We start from the raw sequence: 18706 nt of genomic DNA on the forward strand, positions 1-18706 counted from the left end.
CACAAAATCCATAACCCAATTATCACTAGCAATACACAGTTGTGTACAAAGCTATTTATCCCTAAAAATAGAGATGCCTAGGAGGAAAAGGGAAAAGAGAAAAGGGGAAAAGTAGTAAAACTGCAAAATTTCTTTTCAAATCCGTTTTTCCATTGATTGATTATTCTGTTTGAGCTAGGTCAAGAGACTTACCAGATGCCTTCCTGGTGTTTCTCAAGGATGAAGCAACTACTGGCAACCCATCCTGTGTAAGATCATACAGAATGAAACACAAGAAGGTACATTGATGAACTGCTTGCCTTCAACCCTCCCTTTCAACGTACTAAATCCAAAATGAGGTAAGGCCTTAATTAAAGCCATAGCTGACAATTAAAATTTAAAATCTGCTCTTCAATCAGTTCAGAATATGAAAACAGAGGTAGCAGCATCCAGGCAAGCCAGATGTGTGATTCTGCTTAGGCTGCTGTGCACTCATCTTTTAGCTGGCCATAAGATACTGTCAGCTACATGATCTTATCCATTTCAAGACTACGTATGGACAATTGGATGGGAATTTTCTGAAGAGACCGTTCCAATACCTCTTAAGTTCCCATTCCCTGCTTTGAATCCTTAATTATTAAACCCAGGCACACCTATTCAGCAAAGAACCCCCCCAAACCCAACAATTTGTAATCACAGACAAGTTCTCACTGTACTCAAAATGAAAACAGGTGCTTCATGCACTTAAATCGTAGAATAAGATTTTAGACGAGAAGATTTTAGACACAACCAAGTATCTCTGCAGAGCAGTCAAGGCAGCACTGCACTGTTAATGGGCTTAAGGAATCCCAACTGTCTGCTACACAAGAAGAAAGACACAGACCTAACCTAATGACAACAAATGCAGTCGCTACTGTTCTGGTTGAAGAAACTCTAATTTAATCTTTAAATGACAACTCCATCAATGAATAAGAAAGGCATAAAGGCAACTATTTTATATGTAACTGAAAAGGTAGTTAAGATAAAGCTGTGGCCGCAAAACACCTTCAGTTCCAAAGAGATTACTGGAAATCACTACAGTGACCTTGGAAACTGTCAACTCCAAAGAGAGGATTTTTTTGATATAACAAAGTTGATAACATTATGCCACGTCTGTGCATTAAAAGAATAAACTTAATCCCCTCATACAAGGGCTTTCTGAACATTTACTTGCTTCCAAACTACTATGTAGAGGCTTCCACCTTAGTTTTCTTAAGGAATCACTCATGTGCTGACTTACCTTCCCCCACTAAGTTTTGAGAACTTTTCAGTTTCACCTGAAAACTTACACACTTGAACACACATGCACATGTATTAATTTTCATTCAAGTTTATTCCCTACTTCCACATAGTCAAAAGCCCATAGTTCACAATCACTTGTGAATTCCGAGTGGCTCAGATAACCAGCCTGCTGTTGCCTCCCTGGAGGACCCACTGATCACCATCTCCTCTCCCAACACCAACATATCTTTTCTACCCTACCATTTTGCAGATACTTGTCACTTTGGTGTTCCAGGATTACCAGATTCAATGCTGGGAAATGGCAATTCTTTACAGCCAGGAAGGAATGGAGGGCAGATAAGACAAGGCCACTTTGATGGTGGTCAACATTTACATAGGATTAGGTGCAAGGGTAAGTCAACTCTGCATAACCAGTGGCACACACTGCTTTGAAATCAATCAATCAGAACTGTTATGTCAACAGATCCAGGCTCCCAAAACACAAAGACCTAGAAGTATTTCTATTCTCATCTTGCATTTATTTTAAGGAGAAGAACTGTAAAAAATATTTTAGAGAACGGCTGACATAAGGTGTATTTTCTAGACTTACAGGCTCGTTCAACTTGGATGAGCAAACTCCTGAAGCAACTGAGGGAATTCCAGTGCTCCTTCCCTCTTCGTAAGCTGTAGTGAATGTCCTGGACACTGCAGAGATCTCTTCAGAACCACAAAAGGAAGAATCTGAAGCTACTTCATAGCAGTGTTTGTGTTTGTCGAAGGCTATTGGAATTTTTTCTTCTAGAATTAAAAAAGGAAAAGATTATAGCAAAGCTGGAAAATTATTTTTGAATTTTTCTTGTCTTGATCACATCTCAACTGAAGCAGAAAAAGATTTCTTGTACTTGCATAGGAAACTTAAGAAATTATTGTCCATAAATGATGTCTAAACAGAAGTCCAAACTGATTACCTAGAAGCTCCACCTCAGAAATTATTTATGCAAAACTTTGCCAATTAAGAAATTTTGACTATTACACCAAATTAATGCAAGTACAAAGCAAATGATAATTCATGGCTCATAAATAACACTCGAGTTCAACAAATGTCGAGATCACTTAATTAACACTCAGAACAAACTAAGTACTTATTACATTGTCTGTCTTCAAAATGATAAAATCTGCATGTAACACTCCAAATAAATCCTAAATGTCTAATAAAACAATTTCTGATTTATGAAGGCTACAATTAACTACCAAGTAATCATCCTTTGGAGACCTTTCAGATAGTAGTGTGTTCAGCTGTGTCCCCATAAATTCTCCTTTAGCCCTATGTTAGAGATTTATTTTGACCAAACAGGCTCTAACTGCAAAGTTGCAACTATCCAGACCAAAACAATGAGATTTCAAACAACAGGTACAGCATTTCTTGTGGTTACATATTCCAAGCCTGACATTTCTGCATCGGTATGATGTGAATGGGGTTTCCATGATTCACATCAGTGATTTTTGTATCAGCACATCTCGGTAGAAAGGTCTGACTACTGGCACAGAAAGGTTAAGTAATTCACGGGTCCTTCCTTTTCCCTCTGCAGTTACCTGAGCTGAGCGGAGTGCTGACGCTTGTTGGCACATGACTCACTCTGGGCGTTTTACAGTCTACATCTCTGTAATAGTTCTCTTGCTCATAGGGGATACTCGACAAATCCTGAATATCTGTCACTGATCTGAAGTATTGAAAGATGTTCTGACAGTTAGAATAGCCACTTCCTACACTTGTGAATCACTAAATTCTGCTGTATTCAGGTTCTTTAATTTTATTCAGTTTTATCTAGTTTTCGAGAAAGGAGACAAGACATTCCCTTTGAAAACTTCCCACAGAATTCTGGGAAGGCTAAAGATCACCTTTTTTGATAATCTTGCAGAAACAGAAAAAAGTTAATTATTTGCTTTCCCCTCCTTTACAGGATTTCTTAATTTTAATAACACCTCTATAAAAGCAAGCTCAGGACACTGCCTCCAGAAAGCGCAAGAACTTCAAATGTGAACCACTAGGTACAAAAGTCTCTCCAAAGCCACGTGAAGACCTCAAAGTTTAACAAAAATTAATGATCCATTAATTAAAACAAAATGTAGGTCTTGGGAGCCTTTAAAAGAATTACTCAGATAAACTGAAACTGCTAAAGATCTGCAGAGCCAGTGATGTCCACCTAAGTCATAAAAATTCTTAAGTGTCTGCAGGGCTGGGATTATATTAAGCAAACCAACATCTTCTGCAGATACACCCTGGATTACATAGTCCTCAGAAGAGCATGAAATGAACAGATGCCCACTGCTGCCAAATCACTAATTTCTATGCAAATCCCCATTATCTGTAAAAAGAACTAACTTTACTAGTTAAGTCACAAACCTGTTCTGCAAATCTTCCCTGAGAATCTCAATCACAAGACTATTTTTGTTGTAAAATTAATTTAGCTACATACTAACAATTTGCTCTTTAAAGTAATTTCATTTCTTCTGTGTCACATGGACAGAAGAAACAAGGAATTCTAATACTTTAATGTCAACAAGCACAGCCAGATTAACACTAAGTTAATTACCTATAAATATGAAAATACTTCAAACAACTGTATGCGATAGCTCTTTTATACCAATCTCCCAATTTATCACAAGAAAATATTTCTTTAATACTTCAGACAGATGTCTCTCAGTTTTGGTCTGTCTCAACTCCCTGTTTTGCATCAACACAAAACTTTTACAATGATAATAACCAACTGCTGAAATTTTGATATAAAATGGTCTGTGGCTCTTACTCATCTTTTTCTTTGCATTCTTCCGGTGGCTCCCACAGTATCACTTCTGGTGCTGCTTCAACACTGGAATGAGGGAAGAAAGGTCATATTATATTCACTCATCCTCTCAGAGAATTATGAAAATAAATGTATTTAGTCTTCACTCTCACAAAATTTTTAAAGGACTACCTTCTCTCTGAGGCAGACCACACTCAGAGAAAGTGAGCAGCTGCTAACTCAGGAGGATCACAATGAAAGCTAAGCTATAGGGAGGCTAAGGGCTTTTTTTAAGAACTTCAGGGTGAGGCTTGTTTCACTTTAAGTGAAAGTACCCCTTGCAGTGTGAGGTGGTGAGTCTAACCAACATCTCTGTGTATTAGTAGAATATAAGATTTACAAAAATACTGGATATAAACACCCCACATTTGACAGATGAGACTGAAGTCTCCAAGTGTAGGCTGAGGTTACCTGGAGGCAAGATACAGTGAGCATAATTGCATCGGATTGTTCCCACACAAAGGAAAAAGGCATGATCTTCATGCCGCTTGAGCTCCAAAACCGAAGCACAACAAAATTAAAACAGATGACTGAAGCCTTAATTTGAATTATCTGTGCTCTGTTTGAGACTGTCGCTTATCAGTGTAAAAGGAATTGTAATACATACATGACTTATTTTCCTATTTTTGCTCCCTCATTAAGCAAAAACAAAACAGAAAACCCCCACCAAAACCACAACTGAACACTGTAAAAGACAAAATCCCACGAGACTTGTTAAAGTCCTTTTAGTATTTTCTTGGCAAGGAACAACGACATGTAGATGATCATCACCAGTGGCGGCATCTTATTTGAATATTGGATATGTAAGCAAAATTACAAAAAGAGAGCACACTTTATAACCTAACTTATGCTTGAAGTAAGGGTGAAAGTAAGTCTACGTACCTGGCTACAGGCATATGGCTGAGTTGATTCACTCCCAGCGTGTTACTGCCAGAGTTCCGCACTGCTGTGCTGCAGAATAGCATTTTTCCTCCTGAATACAAATAACAAATGTTCCCTCTTACTGGGTTTTGCAAACACAAAAGCAAGCAATACAACTCATTGAACAGGAAATTGCAACTTTATTAATTTTTTTGGTTCTTGTAACCTTTGTTGTTGTGAAAAGACAAAAGTGTTTTAAAGATGCATTTTCATAAACATACAGCTGCCAGATAGTCAACCACTGAAGCACTGGGGAATACCACAACATTTACAAATTCGAGCTGAGAGGCAACAGACTAGAGAAACAACGATGATCCTTCCATTATTCTGCACGCACACAGTGTCAGCTCTTACGGTTAAGCTCAAGATCCTTCCAGCAATAAGAATATTAATGTGTAAATACAAGCCTAATTCAGTTTCCAGCACCACAGCAAGCTGCATAAAAAGATTCATCTTAGCCCTAGGGTAAAAACAAAATGATTGCAAATGAGTTTTGTTCTGGTTTTTTTTCACTGAAACACAGCAACATAATCATCGCATTCAACAATATTTCAGTGACTGCAAATCCCAAACCTTCCAAAATTTTCCAAAATCCTGAGTGTCCTGAACTCTTACTAAAATAATGAGTAAGAGACCAAGTGACCCTGAAGAATCAAGCTCCAGCCTTCTGACAGAGGAGTGCTGCTGACAAAAATTTAAGTGCAAAACCACTTTGTCTGCCTGACTCAAAAGTGCCTTCAAAAGAAAAAGCAAATTTACCTGAAACCTGAGCACCTGATCCTGCGTCTTCAGGTAACAGTTTCTGCAAAAATCTTTCACAAGCATCTTCTAATTTGTCCCCAGCATCTGAGGTCTGAAGGAGGGGGGAAAAAGGAAGCAAATTCAGTTTCTCCCAGACAAGCTGTGAAAGGTAGGACAACTCTCACAGGATGATGTTCACAACAATCAAAATGGAGAGAAACTTTTGAATTCAAGAGTTTATCAGCAAATAGCACGGATTGGATTGAACAGTACATACAATAGTTTTGAATCAAGAAATGAATGAAGATTCTTTTAAGACTATTGAGTACTATAGTTGAGAGAGCTGCGAAGGCAAGGCTGAGATTATGAATGCCTAAAACTGCTCAGCCACAGATTATTTAACTGCCTAGTAAACAAGTTACAGAAAACATGCCCCTGGTGTTTTAGGAGTCAGGGTTTTAGTTGTTTGGGGGTTTTTTGTTTTTCAGTTTTATTCAGGTGAGGGTACGTGTTTTAAAAGAACAGGATTAGAATTTTCTTTTAGGTAAATCTTTATTTGTAAGTATTTTTTCAAAAGAAAAGAAAGAATAAAAACTATCATTCTGCTGTTTTCTACAGCTCTTCTTCAGATCAAATGGGAGCATAATAAAACCACATGTTGTGTAACTTACTTCCAACATTCTTGACACAGACTTCATTTCTGTCTTTTCTGTTATTTTTACCTCTAGTTCTGAACTTCTCTGAGCAGTAGGAGGAGAGAAATAATCAGGATCAGGAGTCAAGAATTTTTCAGACACATCAGGAGATGAATTAAGGGAACAACGTATGAATGAATGTACCTGTGAAAGACATCATCATATGAGATGCTTTCTCCACTCTCTATTAATATACATTTTAGTCAATAACGTTAACAAATACTGCATGAAATTGAAATTGTCATTGTATTTGTTGAGTTTCAGCCTACCTCCTGCTCCTCTCCTTACATTACCTTGATTGTTTATAGAATCAAACAAAAAAAAAAAAAAAAGGGGGAGGCGGGGGATTGTTAGACCACCTGAAAAGATCAGCTGTTGTGGTAGTTCACTGTGCAACATGGAGAGACCAGACTAAACGGTTTTACAGATAACTAGCTGCAATGAGATTTCTTGGATTACTATACATACTCTAGAGGGATTCTCAGCTTGCTGAGGAAGGACTGAATTCATATGAATAGCTATTCCAGGCTCCACTTCATCTTGTGATGGCGACTGGCAACTTCTCCCTAGGATGTCAGAATGGAACAAAATTATTAGGTAATAACATGAAGTGAGTGATCTGAACCACTAATGGAATATCAATGAGTAGACAGTAAAACTACATTGTCTGTCAGGAACATGGAGAAATGACATTTAAATGCTCACGTCCTTAATCTAGGCATGTGAAGTTTTCCTTATTCCTTCATCTGTAACTATTACAAAAGCACTACCCACTGTGCTGTTACAGAAAAAGCATTTCTGCAGTCCAACTGAAAGAAACAGAAGTGTGAAAGCATACTGATGGATTTGAGAGCTGCCTGTCTCCCATGCTGGTAGATAGTAATCAATGACAATGAAGGGCCTCCAAGCTCACTGGATATTACCTCCACCTATTAACATGTAATACCCAGTCTATTATTTATGTTCACCAATGACTGAGTGATTGGCATGCTTTGGGGGCAAGACTCTAGAAGGTAAAATTGACAATTATTGTAACAAAATCACAGCAGCTGAAATCTGCTGGAAAACAGAGAGACAAAAGAGAAGAAATTATTTTTGGTTTTTCAACCTTACCTCCAGAACTTCTGAATGCAGACTCCAGATCACTTTCCTCAGATTCAGATCTATCCTCACTGCCCGGATCACCAGTCTGCCATCTGTATCTTTGTTGGTCTTTACTTTTTTGGACTCTAACAGTGACATGTTGAAAGGGTTCCTTTATACCCTCTGCTTCACTTTCAGATGTATAGTCACTTGCTGGATACAGACAGCCAAGTTCTAGCTGTCCTGAGGCCACTCTTCTGGCCATTTGCTTTACTTCAGCTACACAAAATGAACAAAATTACCAGCTGACACAACAGAATCTGGACTTTTTAAAGCATACCCTCTGTTTCATTGTATCTGCAGACTTGGAAATGCTGAAGTTATAACCCATAAAATCCTTTATCACGAGAAGAGCTAAACACTTCCTTCTATTTTAAGGAAAGCTTAAAACCTGCATAAATTGATATGGACAAGTCTACCTGAACCATTTTCGTTAAGCTTGCAATTATTCATGCCTGTACTGCCATCCACTGGTCATTGCTATACTACCCGTTCTAAATTCCTATGCTGTCCCTCCCTTACATCCTCCAAAACAGGAACAGAAATACCTTGAGCTTTATATTCAAGCCATTTTAATGGCGTTGTAATTATTTTATGCCCTGAATGTGCAAGACACAGGATCCTACTTATTTGGTTTTCATCCAAGAACAGCTTCAGCAATTAAGGCAGAGAGACCTTTCTTAAGTAAGAAAATGTGTAAATTTCAATGCACTGCAGTAAGACTTGCTAACATTAATGCCAAGTTAACATGGATTTACTTACTCCTCCATTCTGATTGAATCATCCTTCTCTCCTCACTTATTTTTGTACTGTAAATTTCAGATCTTGATTTTGGATAGCACCTATAATAAATCGTTATGAAACGCATCAAACTCCGTTAACACACAAGTGTATTAAGTATTCCCAAGTCAGTAAAAGACTAGAAGTTGTTTTAATGTTAATTAAAAGGCTGAGAGCACACATGTTTTAAGAATCCAACAGAACTAGCAGATTGAGCCGTAAGAAACTTAGAAAGCACAGACAGTTATTTAGGTCTATTATAGATTAACCAGACAAGCTGTACATGAAAATCTAGATTTCAAGAGCTGTCAACTGCCTTCAGATGATGTATCTATATAAACACTAACAGACAAGGAATGCCATGTAGATGTGTTTTATTCCGGTCAGTAAGGTGATCAGTGGACAACTGAAGATACTCAGAACTTCAGACTTGAATACCAACAATCCTGCCTCCAATCTGATTCCAATCCAGAGCTTGTTCACTTGACCATCTAACCACACGAAACATCTGGCCGATTGTTGTTCTAACCAGGTATGTCCTTTACCAACAGGTCCTACTGATCCAACTGGGTCATGAATCAACTTAAAAACTGCAACGGTTTTCCTGACTGATTTGACCTGAACACTGAAGGAGGTATTGGTCTCCATCTTTCCCACTAATAGATTAATTTGGACAAGTTTTGCCAGGAGCTCTTAACATGTACTTTCTACCCACACAGAGAAATACAAAGGGACAACATTAAAAAGCACAGTAAATGTAACAGTAATGGATGGATACTCTGTCCTCACTAGGTTTAACAAGACTGTTCCACAGCCTCTAACATAGGTCCTAGTCCGACACCAAACTATTTCTACTAAGTATTGAATGAGGCTCTGCAGAGGGAGGAGAACCACCCTTACTAGTAACTTACTAGGTTGCTCTCCTTAGGCACTGTTACAGTTTTGGACCACTGACCTTCATCAGAGAGGCATCTGAAATCTGTCTGAATGCCACTCTAAAAGCAACTGCCCTGTCGCAGCAGTTACCCCGTCAGCTCTGCAGCTGACAGTGACTCACAGTAGGGCCCTAACTGGACAGATGGCTTTTCACTTACTGAAAAAACATCTAATGCCATCCTTGATCCTGGATGTGCCTACTTTGAACAGTGGCTGTGTAAAGATGAATCTGCTAGAATTAACTCTTCTGTGAATACGATCAAAACTCACCACCTCTCTTCTTCACTTCCACTTGCTGCAGAATGTGAATCACCTCCTCTCTGACACTGCAAGTTGAACTTTTTTTTGCATCTTACAGATACACGTGGGAGTAAATGCTGAAATGAGTCCAACAAGCCATGATTCAGCACACTTCATGCATTCCAGTAATTACTAGTTGAGATGTCTATGAGATATACCAAGAACAAGACCATGCAAACTTTATTCCCTAGGTTATACTTTAGTAGCACTGCTCATAAGAAAGGATGGTAACTCCAGGCCCTAGCCTAGTAAAAACTCTGCCCTGGAATTACAGGAGGTTTCATATATACGCAGGCAGACAGTCGTAACATGTAATTCACAGATGAGTGGACCTCAATGACTCAAGATTATTCCTATATAAGTACATTAATTTCTCTCTCTTTGGGCTAAGCATTGTCAGTGACTGGTATTTAATAATGAAAGCTATCTAGAAGCTGTTACTAACAACAGCTTAGACCACCAGAACTAAGCATACAAACAAAAATCTGTCTCCGCTTGCCCTTTTCCCTGACAGTCCCACCTCCATTTTCATACAGGATTTTATTCCCTCCTGACTGAACTAGGGGGTAGGGAGAAAGAAGAAAATTCAATTGCACTGCTGAGCTGACTGTTTTCATTCATATATATATATATATATATAATGTACACAGTAAGTGTATATATTTTAAGAGACAGATTCATCCCTCCTCTTGGACGCCATCCATAACTACATCTCTTTACCTGCTAAGGAATACAGAAGCGATATATACAGTCCCCCTGCTTAACACTTTACCTCATGGTCTAGGCTCATTTGATCATTCAGGCTTTTCTCCACACTGAAGGCGAGATTGTGATCGTTGTTTCCATTTTCACTCCTGTAATTCTCATGAAAGCACTTCCACTTTTCATTTTGAATTGCCTCCATATCCATGGCTGTCTTTGAAACAGCTTGGAAATGGTCTCCATCCAGTGCTCCTTGTGCCTGACACGTTATCAATGGTGGAATATAGTCACTTGATGGTGGACCTATAGCCTTCCATAAAAAAATATTAACTCCAGAAAAAGGGCTATTCGTGTTTTGGGAAGTATCATCAGGTCTTTTCCAGTGTCTGTCTTGAAAAAATTGCTTAGAAAGCTGATTCATTCCGATTTCCTGGAGCAGCTTCTTTTGCTTTTTGGTGGCCTTTAATTTGTCCAGTTTCTCCTCCATTCTGCACATGGAATCTGCTGCCTGCTGCAACAGGCTCTGGACAATCTTTAAATTAAGGACACACTTGCTGGTGTGCTGCTCATTTTGGGACAGACTACTCATTCTTCTCCCAGCATCTCCTCTCACCTGTGCCAGCATGCATACATCAGAGGCCTCACTTACCCTCTCCTCCTCCTCTGTAGTGTACTCTGTACCCGATTCTGAAAAGCCACCTTCCTCGTGAACTGGCTCTTCCTCACAGCGCACTTGAGGGGATGCATACAGGTCTCTGAGGGTAGCCTTATATTCTTCCTTTCGCTGCCTTTTTTCATCCTTCAGAGCTTGACCTAATCCAACTCCTTCTTCCAGGAAGTCTTCATGAAGTTCTGGGTAACTGGCAAAGATTTCATTGATTTCAAAGCTACAGAGGCTGTCATCCATATCACTGACACTGAGAGCCGTGTGGAGTTCAGGAGCTACACCACAATTTTTGTCCTGTGCAACCGGCTGTAGATTGGTTGATGCCTCTTGCTCCACTAAAGCAATACTCTCCTCAGGAAAAAGAGAGTACCTCGGGGCAGTAGAGCTGTCTGAAAAATGTGTTTATAAGTGTTAAGCCTTTTCTCCAGATGTCCAAACACACTGCTTTTGTAAATTTAGGAGCTAATGTCTTTCAGAGATTACATAAGCAACATTTAATACCACTGCTGAAAACAGAGTGTGTGAACTTCAAATATTAACCAGTCTTACAGTCTTGAGTTTAGATTAACAATTAGGGTGGTAGCTAGACTCCAAAGCTGACTGCTTGCTATTTTCAAGCTAAGTCATAAAATCTGTAAGTGTCACATTTTAGTTGTTTAACTAAACTGAGGAACATGCTAAGGGAGGGACACCTGACATCTTGGTAGAGAAACTTACCAGCCTCAGTTATCTGTTTTCCCTGCAACTCTTGTGTGCTCTTTTGGTAGCTAAAAGCTGATGCCAAACAGATGTTCACATCTGCAAAAACAGCCGGTCTTTGCGCTTTTGACACTTCATCAGCACAACCAGTTTGAGACTTAACTAAATCCTGCAATACAAAAAATGGAACAAAAGACAACTATATTTGACAGTTCATTGTCTCTACCTTCACTTTTAAGGTGGTTTGCCTCAGGATACTCAATGTTTGGATTGCCTCCCATATAGATTTAAGAAATAAAACTTGAATCTGAATGGACACAAAACTGTTGTTTTAAATACATGAAAGCCTACCAACCCTGGAAGTCACCTTTAAGTCATTTTTCAGTATATATTGAATATCCTGAAGTTTCATGGAGCGATTCTTCTGTTTAGGTTCTAGCCCTGATTTTATGATACCATAATAGGGCATAGGAAGTCTGACATCTGCTTCTAACTGTTGTCCGGAAATTATGAGCTGTTTAATAACAGAGACTTCAAAACCTTTCCAGGGAGGAGTCTCTGCAAGACATAAATATAGAACTCATGTCACAAGCTGTATGTCAGTGTTAATGAAAATAACAAAAACAACAACAAAAAAAAACCAATCAGAGATACTGAAGCATTATTGCCTGCATACTCCCTAATTTACGACTGTCACAAACCAAATGAGCACTCAGTCCAGTCTTCAATCTCCTTCCTATCTTATTTCAGCAGTGGATGCTTTAAAGAAGCTGAAAGCAATCTCTAGAGGACAGTTACACTGTAAACCACACTCCAGATTCTTCATGACCAACTAGCTAATAGAAGGTTTAATTTTTAGGGTAATTGTTTGTCCCATTTCACTGCCAAAATAGTCAAAATCAATACAAAATATCCATTATCTGCAATAACAACAGCAATACATTATCTGTAAGTTATCATAGTGATCAAAAAGATGAAAGCTATACAGGCTCATTTTGCACACTGCAAAGAGTTAACATTTTGCTGTCCTCCTATAAAGAAGATAAACAGCAGAAAAACACCATACACAAAATTGAATCTCTCTAATACCAACCATTAATCTTATCCTTTAGTTATACAATTTTACGTTTCCTGATTACATTTTACAAAAGTTTCCAGTAGTCTTTGCTATTGCCATTAACATTTGGAGGGTTTTTTTGCCTGGAGGGTTCCTTTTCCAAGTCAACTCTGCATGAGCCATCACAGCAAGGTTTTATCCAGTCATACAAGGGAGTTAAACAGACATTAGGAGGCTGACAGTCTGCATTGAAAACATTCAGTGGGTTACCCCAGTGACAAAAGCCTAAACCTATAGATAATACCTGTCAAGGCCTCCTGCAGTACTGTACAGAAGCTATAAATATCCGATTTGACTGTGACAACTTTTTCAAGGATTACTTCAGGAGAGCACCACTTATACAGCTGGACTGGGACAGGAATACGTGTCAGATCACTGTGTTCTCCACCATCTCTGCTGTATAAAGACAAAAAAAAAGCTGTGAATTGGGACATACAGCATGCTGAACTAAAAGGTATACCTTTTGGAATGATACATCTGAGTTCGTTGTATCTGCTTTTGGTTTAAATACCTCCCAGCGCATGCCTGTAAATAAAAATGTGTAGTATTTCCATGCCAGTAAGTGTATAGTGGTACACTACAACAAAGAATTTCTGGTGAAAGTAACACCTCCTTTAACAAATTTACACAAATCAGAGAAAGGTGAAAATTTCCCAATAGGAACTTTACAAGCAACCCTTCAGCTCTGGCCAGAGTTCTCTGACCACAGACAAAATACAAGAAGGTGCTACCTATCTTGTCAATATTTTGCAATGTATATATATGTCTAGATGATAAATTCCTCCTCACATTTAACTACAGGGGCTTTGTTACACATTTCCGATTCAGCTTACTGTGAAATAGCCAAGAAATCGCCAAGATTTATTAACAAATTCAGCTTGCAAGGAGGTTAACAAGTATCCTTCCTCCTTTCAGGACACTACCATCTGCAAGTTTTTGTTTATTATCAATTTTACTCTCTTTCCTTACAGTCTAACCAGCCATTTACTTCCTTTCTAATCAGACTGCAATACAGGAAAGAAGTAAAAAACATATATAATTAATAATTTACCTAGATTAATGGTGTCCCTCATAAAAGATACTTTTTGTCAGAGGTGACACTTAATTACTACCCAGTGTGGAATCTTCAATGATTTTAGGTAAGCCTCCACAAGCACAAGTTCAGTATAACAACAGGAGACAAATTATTTCCAGCCCAGCAGCAGAATTAGTAACTCAAAGAGGAATTTCATCTCCATTCTGCACAATTAGGCTCTGTTTTTCTATGATGGTATTTTTATACTGCAGTAAAGAGCTGCTTCTGTTACTAGTATCTATTTTCAGACAGTTACAACATAGAAACTAAGTCCTCCCAAAACTTGCCATACTGCCTGTGGGAAAGTTAATGTACCTGAGCAGTAATAATTTGGAGTTCTTCACTCCTGTAACTCTGCTGCCCAACTCAGAGGCAGGAATCCCTAGTCATGAAAAGAGGCACTTCAGCAGAACGTAGCATTAAATTTGACTTTGTGTTTGTCCCTTTCACAGAAACAGTGAGGAAGTTCTTTACCTCTCTATCATGTATTCCAAGTTGCATAGCTTTGCCTCGCCAGAAGAAACAATTTGAATAGCATAGGAGGTAACAGAGCGGTGGATAAATCCACGGGAGTGTAGAAAACGCAAAGCGTCACTAATTTGAAGCAGCACATGCAAAATCGTCTCTATGTGCAGTACTGGGAATTCTGTACGCTGAAAAAATAACAGAGTACCAAATTTGCATTGCAGGTCTTTAAAGCTTGATATAGGGGAAAACTATCATTGTACACAAGGCGGCAAAGAAAGCAAACATGAAACATACCATAGTGAAACTCAGACAAATTGCACTTGCTAAATAATGTTCATTCTCAATACCAACCATACCAACTAGTAATACTGTTAAAAATAATTAAAAAAAAAAAGATATTGACTATGCCAAAATTCACTCTGAAGCAGAATGCAGCGAAATGCCTTTGGCTGCAGTTTCTCCAGTAACTCAGATGTCTGCATTCAAACAGTTAAAAGAAATAAAATAGCGATTAACTGCTAAAAAGAGAAGAGAAAAATATTGAACAATAAAACACAGATCAGTTGATTCAAAAAAAAAAAAAAAAGAAAAAGAATGAACCAGAATTGAGTTCAAGCATTCACTGTCATACACAGGCAGCTTGCAATGTACTACACACAAATATTCAAGGGCAAAAGCTGGTCTCACCACATTTACAGTATACAACCACATGCAGAAGATTAAAAGTTCAACTGAATTTAACAGCAGCCTTTTTGAGACTGTCACTAAACAAACAAACAAACAAACAAAAAATCAGTGCAACTGCACCTAAACATTAACTGAAGTATTTGCCAATTACAAACTTTACCAGCTTACACAGAGTATCTGATACTGTACAATGAGATAGAAACCCAGACGCAAAGACTGATGATTTTGTCTTCTTGTTCTTTGAGTAAAGATGTTAGATGTAGTTACTAACTTCTTCCTCTCAATAAATTACTATTTAAAAAATAAGTATTCCAATTACCCTTTCATGAAGGATGCTGTACAGAGAACCAAAGTTAACCCTTTCATATACTAAACGGGTTTTCTCCAAGTCACTAGACAGACAGACAGACATCAACTGTAGCAAATGAGGATGACGGAGTTTACTGCAAAGGGAGAGGAAAAAGAAAAAACTGTAAGGCAACTCAGACTAAAAGAGAAAGAATACTGGTCTTCTAGGTGTAGTTACCAATACAATGTGAATGCTTCTAACTTTTCCTTAAAATACCCAACATTTTAAAAGAACTGTAGATTAGGAGGCATTTAGGAAACCATGTTTAGGGTCACAACTAGAAGAATCTATAAATAAGCCATCCAAGAAATGTGCAATGAAGCATTCATCCAGACATATGAGAACAAAGTACCACCTTTCTGTATTATCCGCTGGGAGTAAATGGAGTGGGAAGAGACAGGATAAGAGAGACACCTGCGTTTCTTATTTGGAGAGAAAGTGGAACCACAGCCTAACAGTTCTCCCTTTTAAGAGATCACATTTCCTCACATCACTGGGAACACCCAAATCCCAGGAGCACATGTGGCTACCACACATTCTTTCTTACCTACTATGTTCCTGCTCTGCAATGAGAAGATCAGCTAAGCGTAGTTTACTACAGCTCTGATGGGGCTCAAAGCTGAGTTCCTTCACTGTAACTCTGCTGCCTCCCCACATCAAGCTACAAGGAGAAGAGGATGCTTTCAGCAGTTATTTTTTTCCAGTTATAGCATGACTTACAAATAATTTTGGAATTCTTAAATGCTTTGGTGCTGTCTCCTACTGTTAGCAACATTAATTTGATGATCCTGGCTGTCACATATACTTTTTCAAACTGACAAGCAATTCCTGTCCTGTTAAAGACTGGATGTAGCAGGACAGGTTTGCTGTCCAAAGATGCTACCCTTCCATGACCCAAGGTAAAGAACAAGGACAATTTAGAACTCCTTTCACTAAAAGGTGGTTAGCCCACTGTGATACAAGCCAGAGCTTTGGGAAGATTAAATCACCAATTTGTAAATTCTCTGGATGACTCTGAGGCACAACTACTCGCTACACAATACAAGAGAGAAAAAAAGGGCTCGGTCTGCACTTACAACTCTCTTTTCACCACAGATTTGAGCAAGTAGGCTGCAGACATGGACATCCAGAGGTCTGAGGCCTCACCCAACAATTACAAGGACTAAACACTTAGCAATGCAATCTGTGCAATCCCAGCAACATATTTCCCACCACAAATCAGTACTGAAACACAGCTATCAGTGAGTAATTGTAACTGGGTTAATATTGCAGGAAGGGGCAAGAGCAACCTACAGGTATCAAGGGAGTCTAAAGAAGATACTAACCAGTGGACTGCAGAAAACAAGTTGCAAGCAGAAAGCAGCAGATTAATATAGAATAGACAAGGAAAATTACTCAAAGCATTTATTACAACTTGCTGCTTCATAGTAACAGATATACACTAGAGGGGCCAAAATCCCTTTGATTCTACTTACTTTGACATGATCATGTATGGTCCAACATGGTAAGAAAATGCTGGTTCATCATCTGCCTGAACCACGTCTTTTTCCCCAATAATAGGGAGAGATGTCAAGTACCCTAGATGCCCATTGCCTGCAAGATAAAACTGAAACACCACCAGGCCATAACCAAAAGGAATATGTAACAGCTCCCAAGATCGGTCACGTCTGCCGCAAGATCACTCAAAACCTGAGTGTAATGCCTGCAATGGCAGCATCAGCCAAAGCGTCAAAATGCAATGTTAAGATATCTATGTCAAATGCTTAACTTTCTAGTGAAGCTGAAATAGGAAAAGCAGAAACAGTCATTAAGAACTCCCACAGATGACATTTAAAAGGGGAGTTTCTATTGCCTGTTCCAAAACAGCCTCCTCTGACAGAGCCTATTAAAGGCCTGCATATTTGTGCTCTCTACAACTTTTCCCGCCGTTTCAGAAGAACACACTAAAAATTAAAAACAGGTGGGATAACTACTCTGAAGAACATGTGACTCTGAAAAACTGTACCAGTATCATTAGAAAACCATTATCCATAGCATCTTACCTTCCCAAAACCAAAGCTGTAAATGTTCTTGGCTGCATTAGCTCCATGTTTTAGAAATCTACCCAGAGGACTGTCAGCATTTCTAAGTATCAAAAACATAAGCAAATAAGGGTAACTAATATGCCAAGGCTTTGAGTAAAATACAAAAAAAAAAAAAAAAGAGAGAAAAATACAGAAATTCGGCAACAGCCATATTATTTCAAACGTTGCATTTGACTGGTCTCACACAAAAAGTGTAATGTGGATGCTGAAATTCCAAATTATTGCACAACTCATTCAAACTTTTTAGATACACCATTACGATATATATCTGTTTAAAGCAAGACAGTCTATTTAAAAAAAAAAAACAAACAACTCTATATACAGAGGTGTCCTGCATTGTTTTTTATTCACAAGTATGTGTTTTGACTGACATGTATCTGACATAAAAGCTCTTGAAACAGCTGGAAACACACCCAAAAGATTTGCAGTGACATTAAAAGGTCAAGAAACAAACTACTCCATGTTACTGCCATTTTGATACTATTGAAATCCAGTACTTCATGTTCCTGATTTCAAGAGTATATCTTAATATGCAAATATTTACAGCTATCAAGTTTCTATTTGGAACTCTCACAACAGAAATAAAAAGTATCATAATTCCTAACACACATTGGTTTTAAATCTGACTTTGTCAAAAAGAAACATGAACATTTTAATTTTAAGATAATAGAATATGGAAGCAAAAGCCCTTGTACCTCCGCCCCCCAGTGCTTGGAAATTATTCTTACCCTTGAACAAGACCACCAAATCTAGATGGACTGCAGACCAGTGCTTTTGATGAGCCAACTTTCCTGAGCAGATCAGAGGGAAACTTCTGAACGGCAGCCTGCATGTGGAATGTACAACGCTGTATAAATTCCAGCATCTAGGGAGGAGAGGGAAGGAAAAACCAAAAAAAAATCCTTCAGAACTGCAAGATAAACCACTTTAAATGAATAGATCGTGACTACTGAAAAAATAACTAGTTACTTGCAATATTTAAATAGCCATTTCAAGACACCCATACACAGAAAACCTTGAAGAAAATCAGTTACATGAAAATGTAAGAGAAAGCTTACTTCAAACACCAGATGACTAACTTTCAAAACATTCACCCGCTGAAGACTGTAGTATCAAATTTCTTTTTAAAAGCAGCATTGTAATAACAGGGAAGAGGAGTACTGTAAGTTTTAAATCAATATTGCGGTCATGAATAAGCCTTCTTGATACTGCATTTCACTACCATGCTAGCAATAATTACACATTTGCTGACACTGCTCA

The 18706-nt window shown here is 38.4% G+C and overlaps 1 protein-coding gene across 1 annotated transcript in view; it reads right to left on the reverse strand.

Moving 5' to 3' along the window:
• TEX14 (testis expressed 14, intercellular bridge forming factor) overlaps positions 1-18706 on the reverse strand; it is a 32333-nt gene that overhangs the window by 7714 nt on the left and 5913 nt on the right. Inside the window, exons 4-24 of the mRNA XM_055797574.1 lie at positions 18175-18311; positions 17405-17486; positions 16838-16968; positions 15910-16023; positions 15333-15456; positions 14333-14511; positions 13028-13179; positions 12034-12224; positions 11685-11835; positions 10371-11356; positions 9569-9675; positions 8345-8424; positions 7553-7801; positions 6908-7005; positions 6467-6583; positions 5763-5856; positions 4965-5055; positions 4047-4109; positions 2833-2960; positions 1850-2037; positions 193-244 (exon numbers count right to left, since the gene is read on the reverse strand). Coding sequence (XP_055653549.1) covers positions 193-244; positions 1850-2037; positions 2833-2960; positions 4047-4109; positions 4965-5055; positions 5763-5856; positions 6467-6583; positions 6908-7005; positions 7553-7801; positions 8345-8424; positions 9569-9675; positions 10371-11356; positions 11685-11835; positions 12034-12224; positions 13028-13179; positions 14333-14511; positions 15333-15456; positions 15910-16023; positions 16838-16968; positions 17405-17486; positions 18175-18311 — 3514 coding nt within the window. The remainder of the gene's footprint in view (positions 1-192; positions 245-1849; positions 2038-2832; positions 2961-4046; positions 4110-4964; positions 5056-5762; positions 5857-6466; positions 6584-6907; positions 7006-7552; positions 7802-8344; positions 8425-9568; positions 9676-10370; positions 11357-11684; positions 11836-12033; positions 12225-13027; positions 13180-14332; positions 14512-15332; positions 15457-15909; positions 16024-16837; positions 16969-17404; positions 17487-18174; positions 18312-18706) is intronic.

This window comes from Falco peregrinus, chromosome 2, assembly GCF_023634155.1.
Source record: "Falco peregrinus isolate bFalPer1 chromosome 2, bFalPer1.pri, whole genome shotgun sequence".
NCBI classification, from domain to species: Eukaryota; Metazoa; Chordata; class Aves; order Falconiformes; family Falconidae; genus Falco; species Falco peregrinus.